Source organism: Pseudorasbora parva, chromosome 3, assembly GCF_024679245.1.
Source record: "Pseudorasbora parva isolate DD20220531a chromosome 3, ASM2467924v1, whole genome shotgun sequence".
Lineage (NCBI taxonomy): Eukaryota > Metazoa > Chordata > Actinopteri > Cypriniformes > Gobionidae > Pseudorasbora > Pseudorasbora parva.
In genome coordinates, this window is record NC_090174.1 from 27,025,623 (window position 1) to 27,042,204 (window position 16,582).

The 16,582-nt window shown below is 38.7% G+C and overlaps 1 protein-coding gene across 2 annotated transcripts in view; it reads left to right on the plus strand.

Moving 5' to 3' along the window:
• Positions 1-16,582, plus strand: part of ssbp2a (single stranded DNA binding protein 2a) — a 68,310-nt gene that overhangs the window by 36,137 nt on the left and 15,591 nt on the right. For both annotated transcript variants that reach the window (XM_067440067.1, XM_067440066.1), the window contains exon 4: positions 1,446-1,530. In XM_067440067.1, coding sequence (XP_067296168.1) covers positions 1,446-1,530 — 85 coding nt within the window. The remainder of the gene's footprint in view (positions 1-1,445; positions 1,531-16,582) is intronic.

The following is a 16,582-nucleotide window of genomic DNA, read 5'->3' on the forward strand; positions in this document are numbered from 1 at the left end:
AACATTCTGATGATCTGCTTGACATTGCTATTGCACTCCATGGGGATCCAGTATTTTCAACAATTACCTGATTGTCTCTTGTCACCACGTAGCCAGCCTGAATGCATTTCAGATGCATCATCTTAACACGATCACATAGTAATGCGTATCAATAGTACGAGTGTGAAATCGTGCTACACAGTCTTTCTCGTGCATATGATACACTCTTTATGGCGTGCATATGACATGCTCTTGGGTAGGTTGGGGGTGGTAGGGTGGGGGATTCGTACGTATAATACGCCATAAAGTGCGTATCATAAGCACGTGAAAAACTGTGTACCATATGCATACCAAAACTCATTTTGGCCTATACATTCCACAAGATTCCACACTTGTACTATTTATACGCATTTTCATTGAGACCGGGCTCGCAAAGCATACCATGTCTGATATGGAGAAACAGGCAAATTCTTGAGGTGTCTGCACAAAATTGACACACTAAAAACAATACCATTTATATTACATAAAGACAGCAGCAATGCTTCAAACCCAAAGTAAAATAAAACTGGATTAAACTTGAAAGGCGGGACATGTTTACTTCCATGCAATCCAGCTAAAATAGAGCTCTTGGCAGGACTTTGAGGGATCTCATTAATTCAGAAAAACAGAACAATTTTTTTTTCAAGAAAAAATTATCTCATAATTCTGAGATAATTAAGTCATTAATTCAGAAAAACAGAGCAAAAAAAAATATTCATGACAAATTATCTCATAATTCTGAGATAATTAAGTCATTAATTCAGAAAAACAGAGTAGATTTTTTTTTCTCAAGTGAATGCAATAAGCTTCCGTAGTACGGTGCAGTTTTGTAGACTCTTGTGTTTTAACCTGACATCATCAATTTTATGTTTTATTTGATTTATTATGCAATTAAAGTTTTGATATGGTGAAGAAATTACAAAATTTCTTATAATTATCAGTGTTGAAAATGACAATATTATTATCAATGTTGAATGCATTGGTGTCTTTTTTTTCATGATATTTTATTCAGCAGTTATTTTTGAAACAGAAATATTTTGTGAAATGATAAATATCTTGCTTCTTTCAAATGCAAAGATGTCAAGTTTAAATAAAAATCTTACTGACCCCACATTTTTTAATGGTAGTGTAAATGGTAGTGTAAATGGTAGTGTAAATGGAATTAATTCAATTTCTCAGAGGATTCCCAAGTTAGCTGAATGGTATTTGCTTTTTTAAATTCTCTGTAATTTATACCAATGTTGTGCAAGAAAAATACATATTTGATTCTGACAGGATCAAAAATCAAAGTACATCTGTGAAACAAACATTTCAGGGAAAACTATTCCTGTCCAAATAGAGCTTTAATTCATTCTCAGACTGCAGATTCTACAGTGATTCTACAATTATAATGTCTTTTATATGATATTGTGCATCTTTTATCGCAGTGTTTTCTGGGACCTCTACTGTGCTGCTCCTGAGAGAAGAGAAACATGTGAACACTCAAGTGAAGCCAAAGCTTTTCATGACTATGTGAGTATAAATACTTTTATAAATACGTATTTTGTGCTGTAACCATGTATTTATTGGCTGCTGCTAACCATTAATAAACCAATGACTACATTTTAATGTTTTGTACTATAAACAAAACCAGTAGGGATCCACTGACCTGTAGACCAGCACAGAACAGTGAGTTAGAGCTGGTCCCTGAGAAGCCTTGCAGGATAATTGTGAGTGAGTGTACATCTCATAGAAGGAGAGGTAAGGTGAGCAGGAGGTGAATGAAAAGCGCAAAGGATGATAAATTGGTGGTCCGTGCTGGAGGCATTAGCAATGATGTCATACAATTGCGGTCATCTTGGCTAGAGGGAGGAGGACACCTTGACCTCTGTTCTGAGTGTGAAAGAGAGAAATATAGAGAAAGCAATATGGAAGAATATGAAGCGTGATTAAAGATTATTAAAGATTATTAAAGAGTAAAGGCTTGTCTATAAGAAATATTAACCAGTTTTGGTTATTGCAAAATCAGCATAATAGCCTCACCGTTCCTCTAATACCGATAACACGAACTCCACCTACAAGTCAGGTGCCTGTTTATCTAAAATAAGTTATATAGACCTCAGGACCAGAATCACTAAGATTAGCTGTTGACCAGCCACTGTTCATTAAAGTAAAAGCCTCCACTTGTCAGTCATGTGAAATCCCACACTGATTCTCAGTCATGCATGACATTTTAAAGGGTTAGTTCACCCAAAAAGGAAAATTCTGTCATTAATTACTTAACCTCATGCCGTTCGACACCTGTAAGACCTCCGTTCATCTTCGGAACACAAATGAAGATATTTTTGTTGAAATCCGATGGTTTAGAAAGGCCTCCGACCCTAATGTAATTTCCTCTCTCAGGACCCATAAAAGGCACTAAAGATGTCGTTACAAAGGCCATATCACTACAGTGATTCTACAATCATTCTATGAAGCGACATCATTGGTTTTTGTGCACAAAAAAAACATAAATAACAAGAATAGATGGCCAATTTTAAAATGCAGCTTCGTGAAGTTTCGAACCGTTATGAATCAGTGTATCGATTCATGATTCGGATCGCCAAAGTCACGTGATTTCAGCAATTTGGCGGTTTAACATGCTATCCGAATCATGAATCAATACGCTGATTCATTAAGCTCCGGGTATTTAATTACCGTAATTACAGAATTTCATTTTTGGGTGATCCAACCCTCTAAAGATATTGTTAAGTTTATCATCATAATATCCTTTAACATGAGTCATATAGGTATATTAATCATATTTTCAGTGGTGTTTTCATATGGATGGATGGATGGATTCAAAATTGTGGTCTCTATATTTAGTCCAACCCTAAATTATTTAGAAACCAGATATATTTATTTACTAGTGGGTGCAGGACACCATAGTTCATTTTTGTAAGTGAGGATGGCAAAATAAAGCAAACTGACATATTATACCCAAATATTATTATGGACTACCAGTAAAATTGATACAAATTTGGGACCAAAATTATTCAGACACTTTTACGTGACCATGTTTTGTATCCCTTTCTATAAAAGTCATCTATAGATTAATGACATCATCTAGATTAATTTGTTCTGACACAGTTTAACTCTGAGTTCTTGTCATATTTTATTACCATTTTCTAAATTATAGCGAATAAACTGTGATAAACAGAATGCAATAAACAGATGCAAATTAGCTATTTAGCTAACTCTGGCACAACATTTGTGCTGCGTATGGGCCCTATTAAATAAACTAATAAATGTGAGGAAACGTTGAAGGCGTCTGAATGAATTTTGTTTCGACTTTGTGCTTTTTAGCAATACAACAGTAACAATTTTACATAACACAAATTGTAATATTCTCACTTAATATACAAGTCGAAAATGCAAAGTAACTAAATCCTGATGAACAATCCAGTGCCTCAACCCATATTGATTTCCATTGTTTAACTGCCATTATTAGCATGGCAATATTACTGCTGCGCTGTAAGTGCTTTTCTCTCCTGCCTAAATGGGCACATTCCATTTTCCTAGCAATCATAAACACAGACTCTATTTTTACCCACTTTCCCACATTACATATAACATGAAGCTGAATCTTCAGTCTGGTGACTCTGGTCTACTTTTGCCCTTTAACCCTTAAATGCATGAATGTTTTGCCAATCATTCTTACATATTTGGCTCTTTGGCAACCTGGATCTATATCTAGCATGGGTTTATCTCTACCTGTCGCGATAATATAACACTTTCCTTATATCAGAGTAACAATTACTGAAGAATAAGATAAAGGATATTTTGTTAGCTTTTGGAGCTATGACACTGATATTTGATTGTGTTCAGTACTTGCTCACTGTGCCATTTAAAACTTTGCTGATGATTTTTCCTATTCTTTTGTGTTCTGCCTGCGCCTGCGGTAAACTGCTGAACCATGTTTTAACACATTCTGGTTAACCGCTTATGCAACGGATGTTTTCAGTCATGCAGTCTCTTAGCCTGGATAGCAGATCATATGTAACAGATCTGCGACGCTGCTTCTGCAGATCAAATACGGACTTGGTACTGCTGATCGATACACAGACCCGCTTCTGTATGAATAAGATATATAGCATATAGGATATGCTGCTCTATGAATAGTCATACAAAAATCCCATAGCTAGACAGGTGGAGCTGAGGGAAGTGGAGGGTTTCAGAAGACCTCTGATAACACGCTGCATAACTATCTTACAGCAAACAATGAACCAGACTATTTAAATGTTGAGCAAGCAATCTCATTGGCTCCAGGATCAGCAGAGGCCAATCAGCTTGCACCATGTGGTAATGATGTGATTGCTTGCAGATTGCATGTAAAGTAATTGCCTTTCTGTCTGAGCCATCTTGGGCCCTATCATACACTCAGCGGAATGCGGCAAGTGTTTTTTGCTAGTTTCATCCTGATGCAGTTATCATTTGTTTTCACATAATGTGCCATGTTGTTTAAATAGCAAATGTATTTGTGCCCATCTGTGCGCCCATGGGCGATATTAGCCCTCTGGCTTGAATGCTCTGTTTCAAGGGATGTGTCTACTGAGACTTCAGTGAAAAAACCCACTGTTGTGGTTGGCATGCTGGTCTGAAAACGCTGTATGTTTAGGCGCATTGTTGGCACGTTGCTATTTTGAGGCAACTGAAATAGACTTTGGCTGCACCATTGACAAATACCTGGTCTAAAGTTAAAGGGTTAGTTCACCCAAAACTACTGTATGTCTTTAATGACTCACCCTAATGTCGTTCCACACCTGTAAGGGATCCGTTCATCTTCAGAACACAGTTTAAGAAATTTTATATTTAGTCCAATAGCGTATGCAAGTTTATGCACAATATACTGTCCATGTCCAGAAAGGGAATAAAAACATCATCACAGTAGTCCATATGTGACATCAGTTAGTTCATTAGAATCTCTTGAAGCATCGAAAATACATTTAGGTCCAAAAATCACAAATACTACGACTATTCAGCATTGTCTTCTCTTCCAGTTTTGTTTTCAATCCTCAAACAAAGAGTCAAACTGTTGTGAATCAGTGTATAGATTCATGATTTGGATCGCTAATATCACCTGATTTCAGCAGTTTGGCAGTTTGACACGCGATCCGAATCATGAATCAATACGCTGATTCATAACCGTTTGAATCTTTATTCTTTAAAATGTATTTTCGATGCTTCAAGAGATTCTAATTAACTAACTGATGTCATATAAGGACTACTGATGATGTTTTTATTCCCTTTCTGGACATGGACAGTATAGTGTGCATACACTTAGATATCGTGTGTTTCAGTGGCGGCTACTGGTCTGTCAGAGAGGGGAAGCTCATTTTTGGCCAATTGTCTTATTTATTTAAAAGTAAATTCTGCCCTACGTTCCTTTTCAAGAAAATGGTCTTTTACCCTGTGAATGAATAAACGATCTAAAAAAATATTCAACTCTGTAAAACTGAAACAAGGAATGTGGTGTATAATTGTGTGAAATGTATGATGAAAATCAAACAATTTCGCCAAGCAAATATCAAAGAAATATGTTGCAGCAGTTTTTATTTCGACTGAACTTGAGAAATTCGCGATGGGACTGAGCGCGAATAGCTTCAGTGATTCCTTATAGTACAGAATCGCTGTCAGTCAAAAGGAGATGCAGACCCTCCAATCATCACGCAGAAGCTCGGAGTCCAGGCCAGCCCACTCCCCATTCACTCCCAGAGACGCTGAGCGTCCGTGGGCGGGACATAATCGCAGCGTTTATCCAATGACCGTCTAGTTTCGAAGCGCTGAAAAAAAACGTTCAAAGCAGCCCCATTGAAGTCAATGGACGCTGGGCTTCAATAGGGAAATGCACTGTGACGCTGCGGGAATGTATGAGAAGGAAATCGAGTCAGCCGACCTGCTATATGTAACTGATTCTGAACGAACTCGTCTTTGAGATGAACGTTTTCTAACGCATTTTTAGTCAATACAATGTTAATATAATTGTACATATTTGACCATTAATTTTGTGACATTATAAGGGAAGCCGAGCTTCCCTTGCAGTCTTAAAGAAATCGCCACTGGTGTGTTTCTATAACAATCGCTCCAGCGGCCGTGCTCAGCTCCACCACTCTCGGCCCTGCTCTGCTTTACACTACAGTAACGTTAATAACCGCATCCATGAACATGATTTCTGCCCGAGTCCTATTTTCCACCGACTGTGAGGTAAAGACCACGTCCCAAGATACTGCGCTCAAACTTGGCATCATCAAACTACGCTTTTGTTTAGAATAGGTGAACCTCTAGTGGACGGAAAGTTGCATAGCGCACCATTAAAGAATGTGTTAGTAATATGCTCCTATAGGCAGGTGCACAACGTGTATAAAAATTAAACTTTCATATATTCTAGATTCATTGCACACCAACTGAAATATTTCAGGTCTTTTATTGTTTTAATACTGATGATTTTGGCATACAGCTCATGAAAACCCAAAATTCCTATCTCAAAATTTTTTTTGCATATTTTATCCAACCAGTGAAAGAAAAGTGTTTTTGATTTTTTTAAAAAGTCAACCTTCAAATAATTACGTTCAGTTATGCACTCAATACTTGGTCGGGAATCCTTTTGCAGAAATGACTGCTTCAGTGCGGTGTGGCATGGAGGCGATCAGCCTGAGGCACTGCTGAGGTGTTATGGAGGCCCAGGATGCTTCGATAGCGGCCTTAAGCTCATCCAGAGTGTTGGGTCTTGCGTCTCTCAACTTTCTCTTCAAAATGTCCCACAGATTCTCTATGGCAGGGATTCCCAAAGTGTGGTGCGCGCACCCCCAGGGGTACGCGAGCTGCCACCAGGGGGTGCGCGAGAGGAAAAATGTAATGGCGTTTTTTTTTTAAATGGGATTTTCCATAGAATAATAAATAAATAAAAAAGACAAGATGATCTCAGAAGATTTGGTTTCAAAGTGAAATGTAAAAGTAAGTGAGTTTGTCATTGTGTGTTGTTGTGTTTTTCATTAAGAAAAATAGGCTAATGAACCCACAAGCAACCCGCCCCCGAATCGGTACTAACGTTAATTCAAAACTGAAACAAATCTGCTTGGCCGCAAAGAGCGCGCATTTACTGACGAGCTGTCATTCACAGTGTGCGCGGCTGAAAATAACCGTGCTTTCTGTTGCTGAGCGTGTGTCTGTCACATCCTCTTAAAGTGGAAGCTTGTGCGTGGCTTTGTTGCATTATATTGAAACTTTTTTGATGTTGTTATTGTCATTCGTTTTCTGGTTATTTGCCCATGATATAATCTTAATATGGCGATAAAACAGATTTTTTTTTTTTTTTTTTTTTAAGTGGGTATTGGGGGTGCACAAACCCGTTCAGGACATAGAAGGGGGTGCGCAGGTAATAAAGTTTGGGAACCGCTGCTCTATGGGGTTCAGGTCAGGAGAGTTGGCAGGCCAATTGAGCACCGTAATACCATGGTCAGTAAACCATTTTCCAGTGGTTTTGGCACTGTGAGCAGGTGCCAGGTCGTGCTGAAAAACCAAATCTTCATCTCCAGATGGAAGCATGAAGTGCTCCAAAATCTCCTGATAGCTTAGCTGCATTGACCCTGCCCTTGATAAAACACAGTGGACCAACACCAGCAGCTGACATGGCACCCCAGACCATCACTGACTGTGGGTACTTGACACTGGACTTCAGGCATTTTGGCATTTCCTTCTCCCCAGTCTTCCTCCAGACTCTGGAACCTTGATTTCCGAATGACATGCAAAATTTGCTTTCATCCGAAAAAAGTACTTTGGACCACTGAGCAACAGTCCAGTGCTGCTTCTCTGTAGCCCAGGTCAGGCGCTTCTGCCAATGTTTCTTGTTCAAAAGTGGCTTGACCTGGGGAATGCGGCACCTGTAGCCCATTTCCTGCAGACGCCTGTGCACGGTGGCTCTGGATGTTTCTACTCCAGACTCAGTCCACTGCTTCGGCAGGTCCCCCAAGGTCTGGAATCGGTCCTTCTCCACAATCTTCCTCAGGGTCCGGTCACCTCTTCTCGTTGTGCAGCGTTTTTTGCCACACTTTTTCCTTCCCACAGTCTTCCCACTGAGGTGCCTTGATACACTCTGGGAACAGTCTATTCGTTCAGAAATTTCTTTCTGTTTCTTACCCTCTCGCTTGAGGGTGTCAGCAGTCAGGTCGGCAGTCTTACCCATGATTGCGGTTTTGAGTAATGAACCAGGCTGGGAGTTTTTAAAAGCCTCAGGAATCTTTTGCAGGTGATTAGAGTTAATTAGTTGATTCAGATGATTAGGTTAATAGCTCGTTTAGAGAACCTTTTCATGATATGCTAATTTTTTGAGATAGGAATTTTGGGTTTTCATGAGCTGTATGCCAAAATCATCAGTATTAAATCAATAAAAGACCTGAAATATTTCAGTTGGTGTGCAATGAATCTCAAATATATGAAAGTTTAATTTTTATCATTACATTATGGAAAATAATGAACTTTTATCACAATATGCTAATTTTTTGAGAATGACCTGTACATGGTGGCATATTACATGATGAGGAACTACTCATTTTGATTGGGATTGAATATACTAAAACAAATGTAATATTATGGAGTGTAGGGTGTTTTTATTTACTTTGTTTAGCAGAGCTGTTGTATAGAAATGCAATATATTATACATTAAAAAAATCACACTAACATTGTGCTGTTGTTCCTGAGGATCCATGGACTGCCCTATTAAATTTAGAATATAAATATATTTTAAAATATGTAGTTTGTAGCCTTTCAATAAATCAGCAAGTATTGAGCAAAATCCTATGTTGAGTTCTGATAAGCTTTTAACATATTGTCTTTACATGCACATCCTTCATATTCCCTATTGATGTTCTCCAGTTTGGCTTAGGGCTAGTCTCATCTGCACTTTCATTCTCTTTGTGTTCGCACAGAGTAGAACACAAACAGCAGCAAATTAAACATGAGAGGAGAGGCGAAGCACGACAGCATGAAATAGCTTATAATATTATGCAGCCTATTCAAGCATGTTAATGAAGATTTTCACCCCTGAATGGAGAGAGATATTTCAGGGTACCCACATTCAAGCTTGGATTATTGTTGCTACACTGAATAGTGTAGCCTACATTTGCTTTTTTGATCTTTGTTTATCTTAAATGTTTTTCTCTTACCAAAGAAATGTGGGGTTCTCCTGAATTTAAATTTTTTTTTTTTTAAATACATTGTTAATACATTGGTCTAATAAGATCTGACAAGCATGGCTTGGTGGTTTATTTTTCCTTCCATGTTATACTTTGAATAATATTGTGACATTATTGCATGAAGTACTCAAAATAATACAAATATCGCGTCATCTTGTATTATCAAGTTAAATAATATACATTCCAAGTCTGATTTTTTAAAAATTATTATTATTATTATTATTATTATTATTATTATTATTATTATCATTATCATTATCATCTATTTTTCTTTCCATGTTATATTTTGAATAATATTGTGACATTATTGCATGAAGTACTCAAAATAAAACAAATAAAATAATATTTATTCAACATCGCATCCTCTTGCATTATAAGATATGCTGATAAATAATATACATTCCTAGTCAGATTTAAAAAAAAATATTATTATTATTATTATTATTATTATTATTATTATTATGGTGATGAATAACAATTATCTTCTTTTAAGGCAACACTATGCAACTTTTGGCGTTCTAGCGGTTAATAAAACTGCATGCGTCTTGCAGAAGAACAGCCGGATCTACTTCTCTATGTTTATGTTTATGTCTATGACGAGTCACGCAGGGACTGTGCTCCTCCACAGCGGTGGAACCCGAATTGGACTAAAATAGTCCAAATTAAACACTTAGGCATAGGTGTACCGTAGTCATTCAAGATAAGACAAAAACACAGATGAATTCATGATGTACTCCTCATTATATACATTTAGTAAATTGAGTACAAGAAAGTTGCATATTGGAACTTTAAAGGATTAGTTAACTTTAAAATGGAAATGTCCTGATCATTTACTTACCCCCATCTCATCCAAGATGGTAATGTATTTCTTTCTTCATGCGAAAAGAAATTAAGTTGAGAAAAACATTCCAGGATTTTTCTTCACATAATGTAGGCCTACTTTAATTGCAACCAACGGGTTGAACGTCCAAACAATGCTGTTTCAAAGTGCTTCTAAGCTAAGGGCCTGAGAGGCTCTGTATGATCCCAGCTGAGGAATAGGGTACTATCTAGTGAAACCATCAGTAATTTTCTCCAAAAATAAAAATGCTTAAACTTTTTAACCTAAATTGCTCATCTTGCGCTGCCCAGAGACGTGCCAAGGATTGCGCATTCACGTCGGAAAGGTAGGCGGAAGTAAAGTAGCCTACCGCTCTAAGCGCACGGGCAAAGACTAAAAACTGGGTTAAAAACGAGTTATCAGGAAATTTTCATTTTAAAGTAAACTAATCATTTAACTGTCACTTCCTCTTTTTGAGCGTAGATCTAAACTTAAAGGGGGGGTGAAACACTCAGCGTTTCAGTCAATCTCATGTCAATCTTAAGTACCTATAGAGTAGTATTGCATCCTTCATATATCCGAAAAGTCTTTAGTTTTATTATATTTATAAAAGAAATATAGGCTGTACCGAGTCTTTCCGGAAAAAAACGAGCGCCTGGAGGCGTATCGTGTGGGCGGAGCTAAAGAATGACGACCACACCCAAAGCAGTGACGTCCTCAAGCGTGGAGAAACCCAAGTATGCTATCAACCCAGGTATGCTATCGATCGGATTCAGCTAATACGTGATCCAGAATCAGGCTGAAATAAATTGAACAGGAGAAACAGCAACAGCAGGACGTCTGTCTCTGTGGTATGTACTGTATTTAGTGGCCTGTCAACATTTGTGTGTGTTTACTCGCAGTTTATGAGGACATGATTCGGTTTATGGACTATTGTATGCGACTAAACCTTAGCAGTAGTAAGCAAAACGGTTTTGCACGTCAGACTAGTGTAACTTTGCGTGGAAATCCGCGATGTTGTGAAGCTTCCCGTCATTTCTGCGTTAAAACCGGTTCAAATGCAGCGCTGCCTTCCGGGAATGCTGTGCTGAAGCATTGATATCATCCATAGGAATAAAGTGGAACGGGAGCGCGGCACTTCATAAGTGTTCACGGGCGACTGGATCTGCATCTGAGTGAGTGTTTATGGGCGTGCATTTCCTCTCTCGCTCTAGTCACGCGCGCACACCCTACCGGGAGAAGAGCCCGTACGGCCCATACAAGGACAAACCGAGCCATACTAAAAAAAAACTCTCCGAAACATGTGAGAAACCGGAAGGAGTGTTTTTGACAAAGAAATACTCCATCAAACGTCCAACATTAGTTTTTGAAACTTTGTCTATGTTTAGGATGGGAATCCAAGTCTTTAACAGTGTAAAAAGCTCAGTATGCATGAAACAGCATTTCACCCCCCCTTTAAATGGTTGTAATTCATGAATGCTTTGTAATAGGGGTGTGCATTGGCACTGCCTTCACGATTCGATTCGATTACGATTCACCAGGTAACGATTCGATTCAATTCGATTCTACGATGCATTGTGATGCATCAAAATTCTACTGCACACAAAGCAAATTTTTCATCAGTCATGAGGCAATACAAGCAGATATTAAACAACAGATTGTATTGGCTGCTTTGTGTCTCCTGTATCTTTGACATAAAAGTTATTAAATAAAATAAAATGTAATTAAATAAAATGAAATAAAATGCAATTAACCCTTAAATGCATGACTGTTTCACCAAACATTCTTACATATTCAGGTCGTTAGCGACCCGGATCTATATTTAACATGGATAGACCTCTACCTGTTGTGATAATATATAAAACTCCTGATTTTAGAGTAACAGCTACAGAAGAATAAAATAAAACCTATTTCGTTACCTTTTGGAGCTTGGAAGGATTCAGTTTGAGCAGATGTTTAATACCATCATCATATGACCTCGTCAGAGCTCGTTTACCAGTGTATTCAGCATCTGCCTCATATTCGCGATCTCCAGCATATTCTCCAAACTCATTTTCAATGTCTTCAAAATCAATATTTTGATCACTGACAGCTTCTTGAGACAGTCAAGAGACAGTGACACTAACATATGATTGTGTTTAGTACATGCTCTCTGAAGTAAATCACTAACCCATTTCAAGTTTTGCAGATTATAATTATTTTTTTCGTTTTCTGTCAGAGGTAACTATGAGTGAAACGTCACTTCATCATTGGGTATCAGACATTGCCACCTTGTGGAATAAAGGGGAATTGCACATAATCGATTATGGCACTTTGCCGCATCGATGCTGAATCGTTCATGCCCCGCATCGCGATGCATCGCCGAATCGATTATTGTTGACACCCCTAATAAAGACCTAAAGTTGGTCTTTTTTTATGATACACACAGCAGATTGTGGTATGCAAGTGTACTGAACTAAACATCTATTATATTATACAAAATGTATATTTTGCTAAATAATTTGGACTCTAAAACGTTAGACAAACAAATATCACATAAATTGAGCCCACTAAATGTTTTTACCATTTCCGTGGTACAGCAATGTCCCATTTGGAAACGGTCTCCATAGCTTTTGAAAGATGCCTAATTTACGATAACTAAAATATGTCATGGGGAAAAGGGCAAAAAAATCATTTCCTGTTTACCATGTCTCATTTCTATTAGGCCCTACTTATTCCCCTGTGTTTCAGCCAGTGTGAAAGGGGATTTGCATGATGGGGTGAATCCTTTCAATTTTTTATCATCATTTTATATTTAATCTCAGTATGTTCTGATGCATATGAGCCAGGGTACTTTTACACACTACTGATTTTGTATGCACACACAGATGCACAGAGATATTCTCCGAGGTTCCTGTAATGTCTGGCTGGCCGTGTTCCAGAGGCAGAGAGGTGGATTCGGGGTGGAGTGAGTTAGCAGCTGGGCTGGGCGTTCATTGCGGGTTAAGTGAAAACACTGTTGTCCTGAAGTAACCCCCTCACGCACACAGAAGCAAACACACCGGTTCAAGTCTGCCATCTGTAAAGCAGGGAGAGAGAGAGAGCGAGAGCGAGAGAGAGAGAAGATGTGGTGAGGATGACCTCATCACTGCATTAGATTAGACTGCAGATATAATGGGAAAGGTTGTCTGGTGGGTATAGGACTGCATCATTCCCCAGGAGGCTTCTGGCTCCATCCTTAACACAAGTGTTCTGAGTTACCATTCTAATGTTATGCCCTAAGCCTAAGGGGTTGTTTTTAAAAATGCTAAAGAAAAGGGCAGCAGATTGTGAACACCACATTTTTTAAAGTCACCATGGAATCAAAATTGACACTTTGTTAGCGCACATTACTAGTCTTGTGGTGAGCAATTAACCTGTGCAAGTTAAAGGGGGGGGTGAAATGCTGTTTCATGCACACTGAGCTTTTTACACTGTTAAAGACTTGGATTCCCATCCTAAACATAGACAAAGTTTCAAAAACTAATGTTGGACGTTTGATGGAGTATTTCTGTGTTAAAAATACTCCGGTTTCTCACAAGTTTCGGAGAGTTTTTTTCGAGTATGGGTCTACTTGACGTTAATAGATCGGAAGGTCTTTGTATGGGCCGTACGGCCTCTTCTCCCGGTAGGGTGCGCGTGCGCGTGACTCGAGTGAAAGAGGAAATGCATGCACGGAAACACTCGCTCAGATGCAGATCCAGTCGATCCAGGCGCCGTGCTCCACTTTATTCCTATGGGTGACGTCAAGCGACTTCAACGCTTCAGCACAGCATTCTGGGAAGGCAGCGGTGCATTTGAACCGATTTGAATGCAGAAATGACGGGAAGCTTCACAACATCGTTTCAGTCGCGTCGCAAAAGTGGATCTCCACCGTTCACTGCTGTCAGGACTTCACCAAATCATACCAAAGAAGTGTGTTTTTGACGGAGCGGTCCCAGTGATAAAGGTTCGGTCCTGCTTTGGAAGCAGCCGGTGAGTAAAACTGCTTCAAATGTCTGTGCTGTTGGCTCGTCGCGTGAGTAAACATCAGTAAACGACACGATCGCGTGCTTCGTCATTCAAATGCGCTAACGGACTCTATTGTTGTTCTATGTATAACGTTACACTAGTCTGACGTGCAAAACCGTTTTGCTTGCTACTGCTAAGGTTTAGTCGCATACAATAGTCCATAAACCGAATCATGTCCTCATAAACTGCGAGTAAACACAAACGTTGACAGGCCACTAAATACAGTACATACCACTGAGACGGATGTCCTGCTGTTGCTGTTTCTCCTGTTCAATTTATTTCTGCCTCCCAATGATTCTGGATCATATCTGTATTAGCTGAGATAGCCATGGGTTTCTCCACGCTTGAGGACGTCACCGCTTTGCGCGCTTGTCATTCTTTAGCTCCGCCCACACGATACGCCTCCAGGTGCTCGTTATTTTTCCGGAAAGACTCGGTACAGCCCATATTTCTTTTATAAATATAATAAAACTAAAGACTTTTTGGAGATATGAAGGATGCAATACTACTCTATAGGTACATGAGATTGACTGAAACTGAGTGTTCACCCCCCCTTTAATACACAGAAAAAAAAATAGTTTGTTGTGAAAATTGCTTGGAATGGCATTGACATCACTAGACATCAGTAGATTGGAGAAGAGGTGCGGTAAAATAAAACCTGCCCTCTATTCAATATTCTGTTTTGTAAAGTTGTAACTTTAAAGTCATTATGAAAGGGAAGTTATGAGGATCATCTTTTCCTCCTTACTGTGATGAGTGAAGCGGCTTGAACAGGAAAAAATATTGAGCGGGACTTTATTCTGGTTATCAGAAATCCATGTTTGTATTGTTGTGGTTTGCTATTACGGGTAAACACGCTAGTAAACACGTCATCAGAGAAGAGATGTCATTGGAAGAGGGAGGAGGATTTTGATCAAAGATTACGAGGGCACAAATGATTTTGTGGTGACATAAAGGCTGAACTTATTTTAACTTGAGCTCCCTATTTTTAGAACGACATATGAGATTGACCAGATTTACTAACAGCCAGTGTTGTAGTACTTGAGACTCGGTCTCAAAACCATATTTTAATGGTCTTGTCATGGACTCGTGTGCATTTGTACTTGGTATCGACTCACACTCGAACATATTAGGAATTGTACTCATTCCCGAGTCCGCTCGAGTCCCGTTCAAAATACGTGATTATAACTGTATGGTAATAATTCTTTAAATTGATGTTTGATTGACATGTCCAATGATTGGTGATTTTCTTGTGCTCAACTGTGTATGACTTGAGACTGATGTTAGAGCGAAGACCCCCATCAGCTTCTCTCCCACACCTGTGACCCGCCCCCTTTTGATTCTATTTTATGCTTTGCCACCTGCCATCGACCTGTAGTGATCCAGCTTTGCAGAAAGTCACATGGCTACATTATTTGTCTCAACTGTGTCATTTTAATATATTTACTGTTTACAAAGTAGGACAAAAATGTCTCAGAAAACCAAATTCTTGTTTAATTAAATAATAAAATGAATACTGACAGATGACAGTGTCAACATTGAGCATCTCCCCTCAAAACTGTCTGACAGAAGGATGCCGCCCTCTCTCCCTCCGGCACATTCACATTGCTTTGAAAAGGCAGCAATTTTTCTGCAGTCACTGTGTGCATGTCCTCCGTAACTAAAAAGTGAATCAAATTAAGTTCTAATGTTGATTGCAGATTTTCTCTGGTCTCGGTCTTGAATCAGACTTGACTTGAACACTGCTAACAGCTTTTGCCAGCCCAGTAAAAACCCTCTTTTGGCGTTAAAAAAACTACTGTTAGGATTTACTAAAGACGCGCAGTGACAAATTAGTGCTGAAAGTGCATGGACGTGGTTATTTTTGCGACTGACCTTATTGCATATGCGTCTGAAGAAGTTTGTGGGAACATTTATTATAGGAACATTTACTGTGGGATAGTATTTAAATGAAGCATGCAAGAGTATTTACTAAGGTTTGTGCTCGTCAATTTAGTGGTGTTTGAGCCATTATTTACCTCCCCCTAAAGCATGTAACTGGTAGATTGCGTCGGTCATTATGGAAATGATCCGGCTGCATCTGTATTCTTTAATTTGCGGGTTATCAGTAGATATACATGCTAAACTTTTCCATCTGCTTTTTTTTGGAATTGATTGTAAATCTGGCCCAGGTGGTAAGACACAAGACGATAGAACCAAGGTTGTGAGCAGTGGTGAGCAAACTACACAAATTGAGTAGGCTACTTGAGTAAAAGTAAAGATACCCTCATACAAGTTTTGGAGTAAAAAATTTACTCAAAAAAATGCAGTTGATTTTTAATGTATTCAAGTTTAAAAAGTCCTAATCGATGTTTAATATATTTTATATTATATATTTTAAGTAATTCTACTGGTTAAAATACCTGGGGGGGGTGGGAATGCTGGGTCTGACATCTTGAATTATGAATTGTCAAGTAGCCAGAAATAGTCAGAATTTTTTTTTAATAGATTTGTGGATGCAGATACA